At 35.3% G+C, this 20,832-nt stretch overlaps 2 protein-coding genes across 2 annotated transcripts in view; one reads left to right on the forward strand and one right to left on the reverse strand.

Annotated features, from left to right (window-relative positions):
- LOC139115220 (aquaporin-like) overlaps positions 1 to 946 on the reverse strand; it is a 38,456-nt gene extending 37,510 nt beyond the window's left edge. Inside the window, exon 1 of the mRNA XM_070677171.1 lies at positions 705 to 946. Coding sequence (XP_070533272.1) covers positions 705 to 939 — 235 coding nt within the window. The 5' untranslated portion in view covers positions 940 to 946. The remainder of the gene's footprint in view (positions 1 to 704) is intronic.
- Positions 947 to 4,628: 3,682 nt separating this feature from the next.
- Positions 4,629 to 9,649, forward strand: LOC139115221 (stAR-related lipid transfer protein 5-like). Its single transcript, XM_070677172.1, has 6 exons — positions 4,629 to 4,843; positions 6,278 to 6,327; positions 6,965 to 7,091; positions 7,644 to 7,764; positions 8,094 to 8,187; positions 9,053 to 9,649. Exons 1-6 carry the CDS (start codon positions 4,754 to 4,756, stop codon positions 9,192 to 9,194), a joined length of 624 nt encoding a protein of 207 aa, XP_070533273.1. The 5' UTR covers positions 4,629 to 4,753; the 3' UTR covers positions 9,195 to 9,649.
- Positions 9,650 to 20,832: the final 11,183 nt, after the last annotated feature.

The following is a 20,832-nucleotide window of genomic DNA, read 5'->3' on the forward strand; positions in this document are numbered from 1 at the left end:
TCCGAATGAATGGCAGACTCGTGGACAGCATTCTTTAACGCCGGAAGCACCGCTATGTTTTACTGGTTTTGGAATGTCGTTCCGAGTTTTCTGGGACACGACATCAATTACCGAAGTGAGATTCGGAAACGTTCTTTCGATGGAGAGAAGAAAACACCAGTGATAAAACAAATACGGAGTAATAATCAATCAGCTGTGAAGAAAACTGTGCAGGCTACTCGCGTACCATTAAGCAAAACTTCTTGAAGGTTTCTCGTACAAGTTTTAAGTTTTTGTCATTGCACTACAAAATATCTCTCGTACTTCTCCATACACCCATGGAGGAGATTTGTGTCTCTATTCATACACAGACCATTGGTAGATCCGTGGACAGCAGTCTGAGGGGAACAGGGCTAAGGTCAATGAATGTGTAGTAAGCTCTAGTTAAATTTAAATTCTTGCATTGAATAACCGCGGAGTAAACATCGAGGCCACACTCACTGACTGCTGCACTCGCTCTCCAAATACTATCTTTTATCGCTGTTAGGAATAACTTTCAAACCAGTCATGAAACAAGAGTTACACTGTCATAGAAGAATGTGCAGGAAATAACTTGAAAACGTAGATGACAACGCGCATTTCGTTGAGACGGATTAGCGTTTTGAAAAAAAAGTTTGCATAAACTAAGCCTCAACTGTCAACACGCTGTGCGATTGGACACTTACCAGCGAGCCCGAGTGTCAGCGAGATTTCTACTACACTCATCCTGGCACCATTCCATTCCAAATGCGAAGCACAGACGATGATCATGAAAAAGAAAGTACAGAGACATTCTGCAATAACAGAACGCCAGAAGCTCACAGGAATCCGACAGCGTTTTCGATGTTTTCTCCGCGAGTGAGACGAACCCTGCCTGGTCTTTCTCTCCGCCATCTTCGACTCGGAATGCTTCACCAACATGTACACTGACCTCTGACCCTAATTTTGCTTTGAAGAACGCGCTTCGCACATCATGAGTGACCACTGCTAATAATGGTGTGTCCCGCCCATGTTCTGCTATTGAACAGTCTGTAAACACACAGGGCTACAAAAAACCCATTGCCGTCCTTAGCACTTTTCTAAAGGTGCTTTATATTTCTAAATGCCACCGTCCCTCGCGCATGAAATTTAACAAGAGCAGGGGTTAGAGGAGTCCGTCCTGCGTTTTCAACTGCGGTGGGGTCAGAACTTTTTGCGATACTGTAGGCCTACAGATCGGTCGTGCATGTCAGATTGGTCAGATTGTGATCACTGTGGGTCTACGGCACAGAATGACTTCTTCATGTTTCATTCAAATCAAAGTTAGAAAGTATGGCATACAAACGCCGTTCTAATTGTACTCTGTACAGTATATACGTAGAACGTCAAATTCTTCCAAAATAAGCTTAAATCTACCAGAATCCCAGATATCATTCAGACACCTGTTGCAAATAATTGTCTACTACATCAGATGTAGTATTGGAAAATTCACCATGTTTCCATAATATTGCACACAGCTACTTTGAAAGATTGATACTTTGTTCCTACTTAAGGCGGGCTTTTATAAACGTAAAACATGCAGAACGGTATCCCTTTTCCTATGACTGATGTAAAACCTTCGAATATTTTCGGATAAGGGAGAACCATTTGGTTTCAGGGGGAATGGAGGATTGGGGAATTGTCGACAGGAAAAGGAAGAAAAATAATTTGATCCTTTGAGAGCGCAAGTAAAAATCTAACAGACTTAAAAAAGTGCCGCAATTGTGTTAAAATCAGCAAACTGGGAAATCCGATTCAATCATATTCTATGGAGGCGCACAGCTATTACCAACACTCACAAGTCCTGCTTTTGCCTGCATTTATCTGATTTAAGATAGGCTTATAAAATATAAAAGTCTGATGGAACAATTTTTTCGTTGCAACCATGATGACAGACCATGGAAGACATATTTCCTGGTTTATTTAAGTGCAATAAGTATAAATATTCACACAATTAGTAAAGGGCGACTATTTGACTTTCAGTGTAAACAGTGAAAATTTAAAAACAGATGACAGAATTCAATAAAATAGTTTTAAAGCAAGTTATTTCATTTGCTTATTTATTTTGTTTTTGTTGATGTGTTACTTTTGCATTTTTCCAACATTATATTTTGAGAAAGACTTCACTTTTTCTACATAAATGCAGCAACAATAGTGGAAAATTCTAATAATACCGTTTTTTATAAGTGTCGTCGAAAAGAGTACTTAATCATCGCAACAACTTTCTTTGGCCGTAAACCACATGCAAATAGTCGTTAACGCTGCACATTCCACTCTTGATGTAAACGACATAAAGTCTCCACTTTACTCTCATTCTTAATTTACATGCCACTTTCGACACTTATGGCAGTGTTATACACTATTTTAGTCTTTCATGGGTCTTATTCAAAGAAAACTTTTTTGGAAAACTGATGATATTTTGAGATCGGTTTATTACACATTCGCAGCAACATCTCGCTTTTTCTAGCCGCGTCTGACCCTGAGCATGGAGGCAGTAAATAAGCGGTACTATTGATTTAAATGAAATTTAATTGAAATTTTGACATATGGTCCACTGTAAAGTTGTGATCTTAGGCAAATTTTGGAAAAAAACATTATGGTGAGGTAAAAGAATAAAATGTTAAGAATTTCAAGTTGACGCCTCGTGTATTTTTCCATCGGTGATTAACGTCACTAATCAAAGGTTGATTGAATTAGGCAAGTCAGAATTCTAAGAACAGTGAACCCAATATAGACAATATAATGATGTACACTCAGAAAGAAAGAAACACGTATTGCACAGTTCTGCAAGCAGATATTCGTTGCTACCTCTTTAGACGCACGTATAAAAATTCTGTAGGGAGAGATGTCGTCAGCATACAGGTTGTAGAGCCGTAAATCCTGACTAAAGTTCTTGAATTGATTCAACATTTTCTCTGTTGAGCTTCACCTTTTGTCAAATGCATTAGTGGACTTTAATAGTAGATCTGTTCGCCAATGAAGCCGGACCTCAGTTCATCCGAATTTCGCTGGGTCAGTAAAAACCGCCGAAGAGCGCCCCTAACGACGATCGTGAGAGTGTGCAATTTGTGAGTTCCTTGATACATTCTGCCCAGTATAGTAGTGAAAAATAGAGCAAGGGTACCTTACCCGAAAGAAAATTTTGAATGGCACAGTACAGTACAAAACAAAGAGCTTAAATTGACAAAACTAGAAGATTGAAATTTTCCATCAAATGAAACTTTAAATCTCTTGAATTTGGGCGAAATAATGGCAACTTTGGTAAAAAATAAACTGTTCTATTTATTCACACATTTTTCTTATACTGTTCGAAGTTTTTTTTGTGTGTTATTGTACGATAAAAATGTTCATTGCATGAAGTTGAAAAAAGAATGGCTTGTTGTATCGATCTTCAGTGACTTTTGTCGATAAAAGTGACTTTTATTCGTTATTGATAGAAAATCAAGCACGGTGACTCTATCATTTTCTTTCCTGTTCGATTATTCCAATACTCTATATCGGACTTCAAAATTCATTAATTCAAAAGTATGACAATAGTTTTTCAATTTTCTGATCGTACATCCTTAATTTCGGGGAACTTTACTGCGATCAGTTAAAATTATTTCCTCTGGATACACCGGTATTATATGGCCAGGGAATTGACTAAATATTACGGCCTTGGCGCCGATTTCTGTCGGTACAGCCACTCGGCAGAATAGCTGCCATACATACGTTTTGCAGTTCCGAACTGCGCATTGACATGAAGCCAACTTCTACATGTTTGCCTTTGTGGTATTTTCTTTCTTTGGTACTTTCTCAGAAGTAATAAACTAATGACGTCATACCTGCCATAAAAAATCACTAAGGGACTTGTCAGCTTCGGCTGGGGGTAGATTCCTGGGGATCTCCTTGTTTTTGACTTTGGAATTTTCGGGGCGCCCTTCGGGCGCGTAATTTTAATATCTCAGAAATATATGCCAGAGATATCTTGATGTTTGCAAATTGAAAGTCTGTTTTGCAAAGTGTACTAATTATTTTGAAATCTGCAATTCATATTAATAGCATAATAAGAGAGACAAATTGAGAGACCGACAGACAGACAGGTACAGCAGGTAGACAGAGGGAGACAGAGAGAGATTACATTCCTGGTTTCCTAGATTCATTTCGTGCTGTCAGGTGTTCGACTTTTTGACTTAACTGTCTGCATGTGAAATGCTATCAAAATACCCTTGGTATATGAGTGGATCATGATGGTAGCCCAAGATCATTGAGCGCGTAGAGGTCACTGTACATTAGGCCCTTAGTCATGCAGTGTGATCCGTACGCGTTAATCAGTTACAAGAGTGGAAACGGATCTGAACCCGTCTAGTGATTTTGAAGCATTTGCAGAGCGGAAAGAAAGCTAAACTCTGATACCAACTTGATTTTATTACTAACATGCATATTTCATAACTATTAACATATTTTGCTGAGACTATAAACGCCTTATCGACAGTGTCAAAACAAAGGATCCTAGAGGGTTTCGGAGGTATAGTAACAGTGCTACATAAAAACCACCTCCTTAATTGCACAGTAACCTTTGAACCAAAGTATGTAAACCTTGCTTACAATACATGACATATTGGTATACTAGTATTCGGTGCATGGCGAACGCTTTGAACGGTCGTTGATAATCGTTGTCGGTGTTTGGTTTGTTAAAACTCTCAGTAGACACAAACTTGGCAAAATATTCAAGAGAATGGACTACAAAGCAATCGCTGAGGACGCTGTGAAAATATTACTTGACTATGAGACAAAGATCAAGGACTGGAAACATTATAAAACGAAGGTAAGAATTTCAGACTTGCGGTAGTATGCAATGCTTTCATGGGAAGACAATATTAATATGATCCTGACGATATGGCCGACTTTCCAGTGCAATGTTGCCGTGGCAGCGGCTCAGCTGAGCTTGAGTAATTCATAGCCAAAGTTTTGTTTCAAAAAGTATCGAGAATTGATTTCCACAATCAGACATCAAATGGCTCTCTGCTCACATTGACAAGGGATAACACATAGTACCTACACACGTGGAGGGACTGTGGTTAAAGTTACCATCTCTGACAGATATAAATGGACTAGAATGCTCGAAATGTTGATGCAAGTAAATACACGTTGATTCTTGAATATTATTCCACGGAATATAACGAACGCTGACGGTGTGATGTGTAGGCCAAGTACCACCAAGTAAAACCAGAGGAGTCACTTGTAACCTGAATATAGAAGTAGACTCTAAAACTGCCCGATACATCAAGCCTCTCTTTATCAAAATCATCGATATCGTTGGTTGAACTGTAACCATAGTTGCAGAATGCTCATCAAGGTGATGAGTTTGATCACGACATTTGCAGATATTAGACTAAGATTTCAAAAATTATGTTTTGTCATTTCAAATAAGGCACGTAATGTTATATACACGTTAATAATTAAAAGAGTCAGGACCATGATATCGTGTGTTCTGGTAAATTTTCACCTAGGGAGTCAACATAAGTAAGATAAATATTGACCATGCACACGACTTGCGTAGTTTTCGTACCCAAAGCAATCGAGAAATAAACACGAGATTATCCCCATGAAACTTCCAGTATATGTTTCCCTTCCTTACACGACGAGCTCACATAGTGTCTATAATGTATGTATGTATTCCTCAGACAGAACTGGCGCGTATTCGTATCAGAATAAACGATTTGCGAGTTGGTTATGTCGAGTTTATCGATATAAAATCGCCAATAATAGTTGGCCTTGCTCGGAGTTATTTGAAAGTTGCCCACATATCATTTCTTACTGATGTAATTTTTTCCTCCAAGTGAAGGCTAAGAATACATACAGACTGTTATGCCGCTTGAATTTCGAACCTTGCATCAGAAAGAAAGGATTTTCTGTGGGTAACGTCACTTACTTTTTAGTGATATGTAACCATCCAGTTTACATGTAAGAAATGACAACTGCTACACTCCTCTAACTGGTGTCGACAGATAATATTGTGCACTTGGCTAAAGTTAGAAGCCCGTAAATTGAATATTGACAAAAATTTACCCCTTCTGTCAAGACAAAAATTTTGTTTATCTGTATCAAGGCATTTTGAAGCAGTGTATCATTTGTTTATCTGACCAACAAATGTGGTGTGTCAGGCCCAAATATATAGTTGATATTTATACTGTCTTTTCTCCCACTAAACAATTACATTTCTGGCAGTAACGTTTGCATCTTCACTTAACATTTTCAGAACGGAGTGACAATGTCTTACAGAGTTTCAAACGAGATGGACGGATATATGTGAGTCTTTTGTTCGAATTTCATACATTTGCCATTTGTCAGAACTTCATTTTGAAAAGCAGGATATTAATATAGTCACGGTCTGGAAATGTCATAGAACTTTCGAGCTTAAAAAATTTAAAAGAATCTGACTATTACACTGCATCCTGATAAGTATCACATATATGACAATTCTCACAAGATTCTGAATCTTTATGAATTCTGCCTAAATTGATTATGTACGTAGGAATATGAATGCATGCATGCATGCATGCACATATGCATGTCTGTCTGTCTGTATGTCTGTCTGTCTGTCTGTATGTATGTATGTATGTATGTATGTATGTATGTATGCATGTCTGTCTGTCTGTATGAATGTTTGATTGTGTATAGATTGGTATGCGACAAATAAAACGGCAAGCAAATGGCTGTAACACTTGCTAGGATATAGATATGATTGGTGTATTTTCTCAGTTCTCATGCATTCATAGACATTTATGAACTTTCCAGATCTTCGTCCATTAAGCAAAACATACGTATATCTAAACCGCTTTACTCAGAATACCATGCCCGCTTCACTGTTTGATAGTTGAACGGTTGCATGTGCATGTCAATCTTTACTGTTTTCATCGAAATTCAGTCAAAATTTCCGTTGCAGATACAAATCTGAGTATGTCCTAGATGCACCGGTGGAGAAGGTGGTAGACTTGACCGTCGATAATGATAAACATCTGAAGTGGGACACTGGAGTAAGTAAATTGGAAACAATCGAAACACTTGATGAGGTAAGCATTGCAAATAATCGTGCTGAACAGGTTAAAAGGTAATGGGAAAACCTTAGGTTCGATATATAATACCCTACTTCCCGATGAGGCGAATTCTAATTGTGACAAATAGTTCGGTTGGAAAACTAATGAGATTAAAATAATGCAAAACCAGGGAAATTCTTTAGGTTTTCGGAATAATATCAATAATATTACATAATTGTATGACAGAATTATATAGAATTACAAGACATGCTAAAAACACACACAAAATGCCAAAAGATATTTTGTTGACCGTTTGCAATTACACTAACCAATGCAATTTGGTCATTTGAATATTTCCATCACACTGAAACATGTCAATGACGACAGCTTAGGAAAAGGGAAATATTCGAAATCGTTTTGACGATTATTTTCACAATCATACGTATTTAATTTTTCTCATGTTTCCACTGCTTGTTCTGCACTGTTCAAAATGAGACAAGTCAGAGCACGTTAGTAATAATCGATATAAATCATCAAACATGTCGTACGCTATTATAATTTTTAATACTGACTTTATTTTTGATGCAGCACACAGCAATTGTCAGATCGCTGACACCGAGTTTCTTACTTGGACTTATCTCTCCCCGTGAATTTATCGATATACTTGGACTCAGAGAATTCCCAGAAAGAAATACCACTTTTATATTTTGTGAGTACATCGCAAATCTACATACGTATCAACCTACAAATGAAAATTGTTGAACGGAGAGTATAACAGCGTCTTCGACAATAACTAATACATCAACATCGTTTGGTCGTACTTTCAGTTTGTAAAACGTATACGTTGTCGAATTAAGTGATTAGAAAGTTGTTTTTTTGTTTTCACATTTCTTCTGGTTGGTCTTGCCACAAGGACTTTTGTCAGGCTGACCGACGATGTACGTTAAAGTCATTCTCCGCTCAGGCACTATTTTGTACGATGTTGTGCATGCGATGACGTCATACTATGAGAAAATATCGGGTATTGTTTATTTTCAGTCGTAGGCGTTGAACATCCGAAGTGTCCAGAGCTTGATGGCATCGTGAGAGGAAAAAACTATCCATCCGGAACTTTCCTTTCTCCAGTCGTAGGGTTAGTAATTAAGGTAGAATTAGAAAGCGCAGCACTTCGGGGGCAAATATTTGTACTCTTAAACTTTCACAACATTCTTTTCCTTCCTCTTCTGTGGGCTTATTTTGAAGCTTACGGAGTATGTAAAGTTTTCGCCGGCTTAGTGTTGTGAAAATCAGAAAATTTCATTTTCCCCGTAGCGATAACACAGGATGGCGGCCATTTTGAATCATGTCAAATATCGGTAAATGTTAGGTACTTTGTTTCTCTGGTGCCAAAATCTGCACCGTGAGTCTTGATATTTTCTCGTGATTTTGATAGAGAATGGTTGAGGCTTACTTGTGGAAAGTTTGAGCAAAACTTTAACTCTTTCATTTCGAAGCGCGAAATACCATCAAGAGTCAGTAGTTGTACTGTTGGGGATATTTTTCAACATCCTTTTGCCCCCCCCCCCCCCCCCATGACTTCCTGTTCTGGTATGGTTGCATACAGTGAGACAATGTCTAGCGTTATCAGAATGGAGTTTCAAAATATTCGCATTGATTCTAGCTCGTTAATGGAGTCGTTAGCGCCTTTGATATGTATCGGTTGTCTTTGAACCATTTGTTTTATGAAATAATCTAGAAATTCCGGTATTACGCTTATTAGAGCAGCCACTTATATAGGGCGTCTGACAAAAAGTGTCATCAATTGAGTGGTCGGTTTTACTTTAGGCCGAAGGTATCATTGTTGAGTGCGTATTGTTTTGCCTGTTAGACGAGTATTCAAGTTGTGAAGTAAACAGGCGCATCACAGTACCATACCAAAATGACATTCAGTCTTCTAACACTGATAATATGTTATATTACGACATAGTGACGTCATCTTTTCTGTTTTCATTCAACAGCAATGAGAATAAAACCCAGGCTTTGGACTTTGTACAGTTTGACGTGAACTTATCTCCAAAAAAACTTGCGGATCAAGTATCATCGACAGGAATATTTGATTATATCAGAGACTTAAAAAGGGGACTTCAGACCCTGAAATAACCATGTTATATTTTTTTAAATGACCACCGATGATTGAAATCTTATATTTACCAATAGTATGACAATAGTTCTGTAAAAGAACAGCTTCTGTTGCTGTCGAATCTTCTCGTTCGTACAATTTGAAAAATAAATATATTGGATTACGCAATCGCAAATTATTAGTATGGTTTGTAAAGTTAAATTCAGATACTTTTATATCATTTAATGTCGTTCAAATTTCGGCGAATTTTGTTCGTTTGTTGAAGTACTAGCGGGACAGAGCATCAAAACTTGTCGTCTCATAAGGACAAGATTAAATATATGAATAACTCACTTTTGTCGTGGCATAAATAACCGCTTTAAGTGCTTGGAACAAATGTAAGCACTACATAGTACGAACGATCATGGGGATGTATATACTCTATTCTCTTTCTTTAATCTGTGAAATTTCAAATAAAACGTACATTCGCTACCAACAGTTTCCTTTCCGTTTACTTATAGCCCCTCGGGACAAATTTGGGGTCTATGCACTCCCTAACGCTTTAACCTTGATCACTTGACCACACACTGGTGATCTGTATGGGACATTTTCCTGAATTTTCTGGACGACTTTAGCGACTTTTGACCTACGTTTCCAGAATACATACATAAATACAAAGACAATACATGTGTGTGTCTGTGTATTGGCATATAATAACATCGAAATGATTTTATCAGAAACTTAAAACTGTGTATGTTACGCTGCTACATATCGACAATAAGAATAATTATCCTACAGTTGTACAATCACAAGTTTTATAGTCATCACAGACTGTATAAGATACTTATATAAACTTGATATCTTCCTCGGAAAGTGGACATCACGTATGTAAGTCTTATACGTACGCGTATGTACTTACGTACCATATGCAGTTGAAAGTTTCGTATAAAAACAAAAGACGAGAACTTAAAAGGTTGTAGAGGGCGCACACTTACGTCGTTCTTCCATTTTGCTTTTAACTTTTCACTGCCGCTTGCCAGATTTTATTCTCATTTTACGCTATTTACGTTACTTGATCACAGTTATTGATATGGTATTACGTTTAATGTTGATGCCTGATTGTATGCTATCAAGTTTCACATCATAGTAACTTTTCAGAGGTAAAAGCTCATCCACACGCTTTGCAAGAGCTGTCCTCGGAAGGATATTCTAAATGTTCTCCATCGTAATACAGTTCGATCATTTTTATAGCAATTCTTACAGGACAACCGTATAGTCAGCTCGCCTGCACTATTTAAATTATTCATACAAGCTGACAACGCACTTGCAGTGTTTCTTCTTCGTTGTCTACATTCACTCCATTTTGTTTAAAAACCCAATCTTAGTACCGATGTGATGAAAGAACTGATATAATTACTGGACCCCAGATCTACTGACAAAACAAAGGATTATCAGTCGCCATCGTGAGATTATTTTTGATATGTGACAATATTATCCCTCCAATTAATATTATCAACTGGCAAGAAAATGCACCTCCACTAAACCAAAAAATCTCATCTTGCGTCACAGTCACAGAGAACTTAGGTGAACAAACCTAGATTGTTATCAAAATACTGTAGACTTTGGACCTTATGCAACACAAAATTTCCATTCATGTTTATGCGTAATGTACCAATGCTAAAAATCAATCTGGAGTTTGATATATATCAAATCAGATCCACAATAATCCTGTATTTGTTTTTCAAAATCATGAACACACTATAATGCATGTAAATTCAATTGCATAGACATGTTTTATTTTTGTCTTATTTAATTATTTACAAACACTTTAATGACCACCTAAAGTTGACAATCACTGCACATTGAAATGCTGACACAGTTTTTGTGAATTGTCCATTTACATGAATGCATCAATATCAAATCTCGCTACTAAAACCTTCATTGCTAAAGCAGGCTTCCATGGTTCTCATTAATAACACAATATATAACCTCAAAATTATTTTTTTATTTATATTCAACAGCATTAAAGTTAATTCAGGCAGAAAATTGACATTAGTTAAATGACTGAAAGTGTGCAAACACTCACAGTTTCTGAGTTTTGTCCTGACCACTTCAATTTTGGTGAACTGTATCATTCCAATCAGGAAAAATCCTCTTTTCACAGCAGAAACACATACTCATGGTGTATAACTTTCATGCCAATTAACAAAATTTTCAAGTAGCTTGTCCTTTCCTGATATGGAAGTATTCACTTCAAGGCGTTCGATTTTCAACACATGCGCATCGTCCGCTCGCACGGCTCGTTAGCCAGACAGGAGTCTTCCACTAACCACGCCGTGCGGGATACCCCCACTATTTTGCGTTAAGGAGTTTGATGGAATTAGAAAATCAGGCGGACCAATCAGAGCACGCGTTACACTCAAAGATAAAACCACGCCTACCTTCCAAACGCCGACCACCGCACTGTTTGCGCACAGCTTTTCTCTCGATTTACTTACTGGTTTACTAGACTTGGTTCAAGTGCGTGATTGTGAACATGTAAGTTGGGTGAACGTCTGGAATGCAATGATCTGTGTTCTGTTTTCATGTGAAATGTGTGAGTAGGATTATGTGAACGCGTTGAGTGGGGTGAACGCGATACAGGGAAGTTTACCTGCCACAAACTAACTCACTTCTGCTATAGCTGCACAGACTAAATAAAAACGCGTTCGATCGCTACCAAATTTACAAGAGGAACTTTTACAAGTCATTTTTTTTTTGAAAATTCACCGACTTGAACCAAGTCTCTGGTTTACCTTCGTCCTGTGACACCCTAATGGCTCAAACGGAGATTTAGGAGTGGGAAGGCAATCTTGCCTGAGTTTAATACAGGATTTGATTGTCATGCATGGAAATCTTACTGCGTGGTGGGGATAAAGTTACGGGCGATTTTCTCGTCATTCAGAGAGGTGGCGAAAAGTTCCGTTTCAGTGATCGTGGGTTACGAAATGTATGGCAACGCTTTGTATCGTGTGAAGCGTTAGATATCTCTCAAAGAAAAAAAAATCGACGAATATGGCGATAGTGCAGAAGATGACTTTGAAAAAACTGACGCTTGTAGTCTATGAAATTCACCGATGAGTATATTGCTTACTGTGATGAATAAGTGATTTTTTCTGAACAACACCAAAAAAAAATCCGGTTCTTTGATTTCCAGTTCTTGCATATTTCACAAAGTCATAGTCCATGTTTTCGAGCCATGCTTCTAGTTTTTTCTCCCGCGGCGTGTCGATATTCTGTTCGGGTAAATCCTGTTCATCGTCTCACAATTTTTACAATTTTCCCAAAATATGAACAACAGAATAGCTGCCGGTCGCGCCAGTTGACAGGACTACAATGTCTGAACAACGTCTGAGTAATGGGTTTATCGTGGATTTTTGAGGTCAAAATTGGAGGAGTGGTTTAACAGATTTGCTTCGGTGGGCAGAACAGTTCTATTTCGCGCCACGATCTTTTGAGTGTGGCTGGTTGATGTTTTCACCTTACAAGTTGAGCGACAGCTGGGAATATCTTGCAGTAAGACGTGCTGGCGGCTGGGCCTTTGTTTGACGTTTTGAACACATCAGTTATTTCAGCAGTAGATTTCAGTAGCATGAAATGTAAACAGTGACCACGAATACTTGTAAATGTAACACCAAAAAAAAAAGTGGGAAAAGACCTATACTAAAACATTCGTAGTAACCGATTATCTGATTGGCTATTTACTGGTCACATACAGTCGTGTGGTGGCGCTTTAAAAAACACGATCTAGGGGGTCTATCAGCCAAGGTCTGATTTCGGGAAGCATCCAGCTGCCCGTAGCGGAGACCTTTGCAAGCGAAGATGACACATGTGTTGCCCAATCCGTGGTTCGCATATCACAATTAGTCCGTGGGCTAGAGGGGGTCTACGTGCACCCCGCCACAGGATAACAAACCTGTATTTTTCAGAATCCTTGGGATCCCTAGAATACGAAATGGAATTTTAACAGAAAAATATAGGGACCGCAATAGCGTTATGGTCATGAAGGGTACCGCAAAATCACGATTTTCCAAGCAAAATGCATTTTCGTCAAATCTGTCTTCTTGTAAGTCATGTGCTGAGCTCATTTTTTAACATAACCTCACTTGTTTGGTATCATTAGAAAGGGAATTTATTCTTCTTTAACATGACATATTGTATTATGCAATATCTTCTACAGTTTTTGTCAAATATAACCAAAACTTACCCTTACCCCAAAATTTAACTTTACAAATTACAGAAAATCTCAAATTCTACCAATTTTTAAGCTACTATAGACTATAGTCTATAGAAGCTATTGGGATGGGTATCCGTCCGGCGTCCGTCTGTCTGTATGTATGTATGTATGTATGTATGTATGTATGTATGTATGTATGTATGTATGTATGTATGTCCGTTTGTGAGGCGTCCGTCCACTCAAATATCTTGAGAACCGCAGTACTTACTGATTTGATATTTGTTGTGTAGATGAAAAATATGATTTTGAGAAACTGCTTTTTTTAAATTTTTTGATATTGTTGAAAATAGGCAAATTAATGCCAAAAAGGTGTTTTTGGTAAAAAATCTTCTTCTTCATAACTGCTGGTCAGACAGCTTTGTTATTTGGTATACAGGTCCCTAGGGATAACCCAACTTAGATTTGTTCAAATTGTGATGAAATATGCAAATGTGTATTTTTAAGGAATTTTTTGTCATTTTTGGTCAAAGTTTGACTTACATTGTATGTAATTCTTGTACTGTATAAACCCTATCAATTCACCCAGAAAAAAATAATAATATGATTTTAAATAATTGAATTAATTAGGAAATCATCAAACGCAAAATAATTTTGTGTGGAATTATCAGAAAGTTCAACTTTTTTGACAGTTCATAGTGAATTGAGGATTAAAACATGTAAAGGCAACTTTCCTGAATCCCAACTTTGATATATTCTGAACCACCATTTATGTTATCTAAAAGAAATTGCTCATAATAGTTTGTCATGATAGGGTGGTCAAATAAATAGAGATAGAAAAAGTTCTAATTTCCATTTATGGTTGACTTGGTAAGGATAAAATAAGATTACTTTTTGAGGAAAAAAATAGAGTGGTCAATTAAAAGAGTGGTCAAAGTGATAGGGTTTTTATGGTAAAGCTAGGCTGTAAGATTCCTCATGTGCTATTTATAGCAATTATGCAATCTGTGTAAACAGTGCAATGAAAGTGTAACATGATTCCTTGTAATGCTTTTGATGACCTTGAACTTCTTAAGTTTCAAACATTTGTCTCTTCAGTGTGCTTTCTCTGAGTACGTACAGTCTCAACTGATTCAACAGAACTTACTTACAATGTTAATTTGAAAGTTAAAATGTGCTTGGTTAATAGGATGAAAATACTGATATATAATTAAAAGATAACCAGCTCAAGATTCTTTATAACCTGACAGATATGCTGTTTTTTTATGACGTAAATCTTGATTTGAGCAAGTCTTGTTTACTTTAATTAGAATGTAATTAACTCTCGTTTATTTGCTATTATAGACTAATATAGTCTGATGAAATATGCAAATCTGTATTTTTTACGGAATTTTTTCTGTTTTGGTCAGGCCATCCTGAAATGAGCTATCAAAGATATCCACCTTCTTCATCAATACATGTGTCACAAAAGGTTATTCTCTACATAACACAACAGAGCTCTGTCAACTGTTGAGTCGTTTTTTATTTGGTTTACATGTCCCTAGGATGACCTTAGTGAGATAATTTCATACAGTCAGGAAATACTTAATTTTGTATCCATGTCTATAGTAGCTTCAGGGACTTTGGCCCTATGTTTTAGCTAGGCATAATAAAAAATGCAATGCTTTGTCTGAAATCTGTTTTATTTGATACAGGGACATGTCAGAAATATGAAATAGACTTTTAACAGAAAAAATATTGGGAATCTACAGCTGTAACAGTCATATTTTGAAGGGTACCGCAAAATAATAGTGTTGCAGATTTGCATGCATTTTTGTTAAAACTGTCTTTCTATAAGTTATCTGCTGAGCTTGTTTTTGAATATAACCTGGCTTGTTAGGTATCATTAGAAAGATAATTTACTAATCTTTAGAATGACATATTGTAACATGCAATATTTTGTATAGTTTTCATGATATATAACCAAAACTTACCCCATACCCCAAAGTTTACATTGAAAATTTCAGTCATAGCTAAAACCAAATTCTACCAATTTTTTACCTAGACATATAAAATCTGGCCGTTTTTGCTATTAACTCTATTTCATTTGGTACAGGGACATGTGAGAAATATGAAATAGACTTTTAACAGAAAATATATTGGGAATCTATGGCTGTAACAGGCATATTCTGTGGAGTACTGCAAAATCACAGCAGTGCAGACTCATATGTGTTTTGTTAACTTTGTCCCATTGTAGGTCATCTGCTGCGCTTATTTTATTACATGACCATGTTTATTTTGTACCATTGAAAAGCTAAATTACTACGTTTTTAAAATGAAAATTGTTATATGCCATATCCTATACAGTTTTTATGAAATATGACGAAAACTTACCCCATACCACAAAGTTTATATCGAAAATTACTTTCATAGCTATCGTTAAATTCTACCAATTTTCTAGCTAGACATAACAAATAAGGCAATGCTTTATATGAAATCTTTTTATTTGGTACGGGGAATGTCAGAAATATGAAATAGACTTTTAACAGAAAATATATTGGGACTCTACAGCTGTAACAGTCATATTTTGAAGGGTCTCGCAAAATCACAGTATTGCCAACTCGCTTGCTTTTTTGTTAAATCTGTCTTCTTAAAAGTCATCTGCTGAGCTTGATTTTGACATAACCTGGCTTGTTAGGTATCAATAGAAAGGTAATTTACTAGTTTTTAAAATGACATATTGTAATATGCAATGTCTTGTTTAGGTTTCATGAAATAGGACCAAAGCTTACCCCATACCCCAAGGTTTACACAGCAAATTACTGCAAATCTGAAACTCTACCATTTTTTACAATTTATTAACTTTATATACCAAAGGCAATGCTTGTATGCAATCTATGAAATATGTGTTTTTGTTAAAAAAGTATGTTACAAATATGAAATTAACTTTTAACAGGAACATAATATGATTTTGTAGCCTTTTGGATCATATTTGGAAGGGTACCCAGGTATCAGGGCAAATTTGCCGAAACACATACATTTGCAATATATGGGTTCCCCCTCCAAAAATGATCCAAATGGCTACTAAATTGTATCATCTTCCCGTTAAAAGTTAATTTTATACTTGTGACATACTTTTGTAACAAATAAATCAGATTTTAAACAAGAATTGCCTTTTGTATTATGTGCAGCAAAAAATGGTAGAATTTAAGATAAGCTGTAATTTGCGATTTGAACTTTTTGGGTATGGGGTAAAGTTTGACCTATTCCAGGAAACTATGAATGACATTGTATATTACAATATGTCATCTTAAAGAAGAATAAATTTTCCTACTAATGATACCTCACAAGCCAGGTTGTGTCACAAAATAAGTTCAGCAGATGACTTACAAGAAGAAGAATTTAACAAAAAAGGTGCCAGTTTGCGGTACTGCGATTTTGCATTTCCCTTCAAAATATGGCTGTTACAACTATACAGTCCAAATATTTTTTCTGTTAAAAGTCTATTTCACATTTCTGACATGACCCAGTACCATATACAACAGATTTAATACCGAAACAGAGCTATTTTTATCATGTCTAGCTAAAAATTCACGGAATTTGATCACGTTATCTATGACAGTACTTTCAATATAAACCTTGGGGTATGGGGTACGTTTTGGTCATATTCCATGAAAACTATACAAGATATTGCCTGTTACAATATGTCATTGTAAAGACTATTAATTAACTTTTCAATGATACTAAACAAACCCGGTTATAATCAATAACAAGCTCATTAGACGACTTATAAGATGACAGATTTAACAAAAACGCATGCGAATCAGGAATACTGAGATTTTGCTGTACCCTTCAAAATACAGCTGTTACAGCTATAGAATCCAAATATTTTTTCTGTTAAAAGTTCATTTCATATTTCTGATATGGCCAAGTACAAAATAAAACAGATTTCATACAAAAAATTGCCTAATTTTTTATGTCTGCGTAAAAAATTGCTTGAATTTGACATTAGCTATGACAGTAGTTTTCGATGTAAATTTTGGGGTATGGGGTAAGTTTTGGTCATATTTCATAAAAATCTGTACAAGATATTGCATGTTACAATATGTCTTTTAAAAGACTAGTAAATAATCTTACTAATGATACCTAACACCTTACCTTATATACTATAAGAAGCTGAGCAGATGACTTAAAAGACGATAGATTCAACAAAAATGCACGCAGGTAAGGAATACTGAGATTTTTCTGTACCCTTCAAAATCTGACTGTTACAACTACAGAATTCCAATCTTTTTCTGTTAAAAGTCTATTTTATATTTTTTACATGACCCATTACCGAATGAAATAGATTTCATACAAATACATGCCGGACTTTATATGTCTAGGTAAAGAAAATGGTAGAATTTGATTTTAGCTATGACTGCAATTTTCAATGTAAATTTTGGGGTATGGGGTAAGTTTTGGTCATATTTCATGAAAACTATACAAAATATTGCATGTTACAATATGTCATTCTAAAGATTAGTAAATTATCTTTCTAATGATACCTAACAAGCCAGGTTATATTCAAAAACAAGCTCAGCAGATAACTTATAAGAAGACAAATTTAACAAAATGCATGCAAATCTGCTATACTATGATTTTGCGGTACCCTTCAAAATATGACTGTTACAGATGTAGATTCCCAATATTTTTTCTGTTAAAAGTCTATTTCATATTTCTGACATGTCCCTGTAACAAATAAAATAGATTTAATAGCAAAAACGGCCAGATTTTTTGTGTCAAGCTAAAAAAGAGATTTGTATTTGGTTTAGCTATGACTGAAATTTTCAATGTAAACTTTGGGGTATGGGGTAAGTTTTGGTTATATATCATGAAAACTATAGAAAATATTGCATGTTACAATATGTCATTTAAAGATTAGTAAATTATCTTTCTAATGATACCTAACAAGCCAGGTTATATTCAAAAACAAGCTCAGCAGATAACTTATAAGAAGACAAATTTAACAAAAATGCATGCAAATCTGCTACACTATGATTTTGCGGTACCCTTCAAAATATGACTGTTACAGATGTAGATTCCCAATATTTTTTCTGTTAAAAGTCTATTTCATATTTCTGACATGTCCCTGTACCAAATAAAATAGATTTAATAGCAAAAACGGCCAGCTTTTTTGTGTCAAGCTAAAAAAATTGTAGAATTTGGTTTTAGCTATGACTGAAATTTTCAATGTAAACTTTGGGGTATGGGGTAAGTTTTGGTTATATATCATGAAAACTATACAAAATATTGCATGTTACAATATGTCATTCTAAAGATTAGTAAATTATCTTTCTAATGATACCTAACAAGCCAGGTTATATTCAAAAACAAGCTCAGCAGATAACTTATAAGAAGACAAATTTAACAAAAATGCATGCAAATCTGCTATACTATGATTTTGCGGTACCCTTCAAAATATGACTGTTACAGATGTAGATTCCCAATATATTTTCTGTTAAAAGTCTATTTCATATTTCTGACATGTCCCTGTACCAAATAAAATAGATTTAATAGCAAAAACGGCCAGATTTTTTGTGTCAAGCTAAAAAATGTGTAGAATTTGGTTTTAGCTATGACTGAAATTTTCAATGTAAACTTTGGGTATGGGGTAAGTTTTGGTTATATATCATGAAAACTATACAAAATATTGCATGTTACAATATGTCATTTTAAAGATTAGTAAATTATCTTTCTAATGTTACCTAACAAGCCAGGTTATATTCAAAAACAAGCTCAGCAGATAACTTATAAGAAGACAAATTTAACAAAATGCATGCAAATCTGCTATACTATGATTTTGCGGTACCCTTCAAAATATGACTGTTACAGATGTAGATTCCCAATATATTTCTGTTAAAAGTCTATTTCATATTTCTCACATGTCCCTGTACCAAATAAAATAGATTTAATAGCAAAAACGGCCAGCTTTTTTGTGTCAAGCTAAAAAAATTGTAGAATTTGGTTTTAGCTATGACTGAAATTTTCAATGTAAATTTTGGGGTATGGGGTAAGTTTTGGTTATATATCATGAAAACTATACAAAATATTGCATGTTACAATATGTCATTCTAAAGATTAGTAAATTATCTTTCTAATGATACCTAACAAGCCAGGTTATATTCAAAAACAAGCTCAGCAGATAACTTATAAGAAGACAAATTTAACAAAAATGCATGCAAATCTGCTATACTATGATTTTGCGGTACCCTTCAAAATATGACTGTTACAGATGTAGATTCCCGATATATTTTCTGTTAAAAGTCTATTTCATATTCTCACATGTCCCTGTACCAAATAAAATAGATTTAATAGCAAAAACGGCCAGATTTTTTGTGTCAAGCTAAAAAAATTGTAGAATTTGGTTTTAGCTATGACTGAAATTGTCAATGTAAATTTTGGGGTATGGGGTAAGTTTTGGTTTATATCATGAAAATTATACAAAATATTGCATGTTACAATATGTCATTCTAAAGATTAGTTAATTATCTTTCTAATGATACCTAACAAGCCAGGTTATATTCAAAAACAAGCTCAGCAGATAACTTATAAGAAGACAGATTTAACAAAAATGCATGCAAATCTGCTACACTATGATTTTGCGGTACCCTTCAAAATATGACTGTTACAGATGTAGATTCCCGATATATTTCTGTTAAAAGTCTATTTCATATTTCTCACATGTCCCTGTACCAAATAAAATAGATTTAATAGCAAAAAAGGCCAGATTTTTTGTGTCAAGCTAAAAATATTGTAGAATTTGGTTTTAGCTATGACTGAAATTTTCAATGTAAACTTTGGGGTATGGGGTAAGTTTTGGTTATATATCATGAAAACTATACAAGATATTGCATGTTACAATATGTCATTCTAAAGATTAGTAAATTATCTTTCTAATGATACCTAACAAGCCAGGTTATATTCAAAAACAAGCTCAGCAGATAACTTATAAGAAGACAAATTTAACAAAAATGCATGCAAATCTGCTATACTATGATTTTGCGGTACCCTTCAAAATATGACTGTTACAGATGTAGATTCTCAATATTTTTCTGTTAAAAGTCTATTTCATATTTCTGACATGTCCTGTACCAAATAAAATAGATTTAATAGCAAAACGGCCAGATTTTTTGTGTCAAGCTAAAAAAATTGTAGAATTTGGTTTTAGCTATGACTGAAATTTTCAATGTAAACTTTGGGGTATGGGGTAAGTTTTGGTTATATATCATGAAAACTATACAAAATATTGCATGTTACAATATGTCATTCTAAAGATTAGTAAATTATCTTTCTAATGATACCTAACAAGCCAGGTTATATTCAAAAACAAGCTCAGCAGATAACTTATAAGAAGACAAATTTAACAAAAATGCATGCAAATCTGCTACACTATGATTTTGCGGTACCCTTCAAAATATGACTGTTACAGATGTAGATTCCCAATA

Source organism: Ptychodera flava, chromosome 17, assembly GCF_041260155.1.
Source record: "Ptychodera flava strain L36383 chromosome 17, AS_Pfla_20210202, whole genome shotgun sequence".
Taxonomy (NCBI): Eukaryota; Metazoa; Hemichordata; class Enteropneusta; family Ptychoderidae; genus Ptychodera; species Ptychodera flava.

Excerpts from the sequence above, each read along its gene's own strand:
- LOC139115221 (XM_070677172.1), top strand. The coding sequence starts at position 4,754 with ATGGACTACAAAGCAATCGCTGAGGACGCTGTGAAAATATTACTTGAC. Across the intron at positions 4,844-6,277 it reads GGAAACATTATAAAACGAAG|AACGGAGTGACAATGTCTTA; the intron begins GTAAGAATTTCA and ends TAACATTTTCAG. Across the intron at positions 8,188-9,052 it reads TTCCTTTCTCCAGTCGTAGG|CAATGAGAATAAAACCCAGG; the intron begins GTTAGTAATTAA and ends TTCATTCAACAG.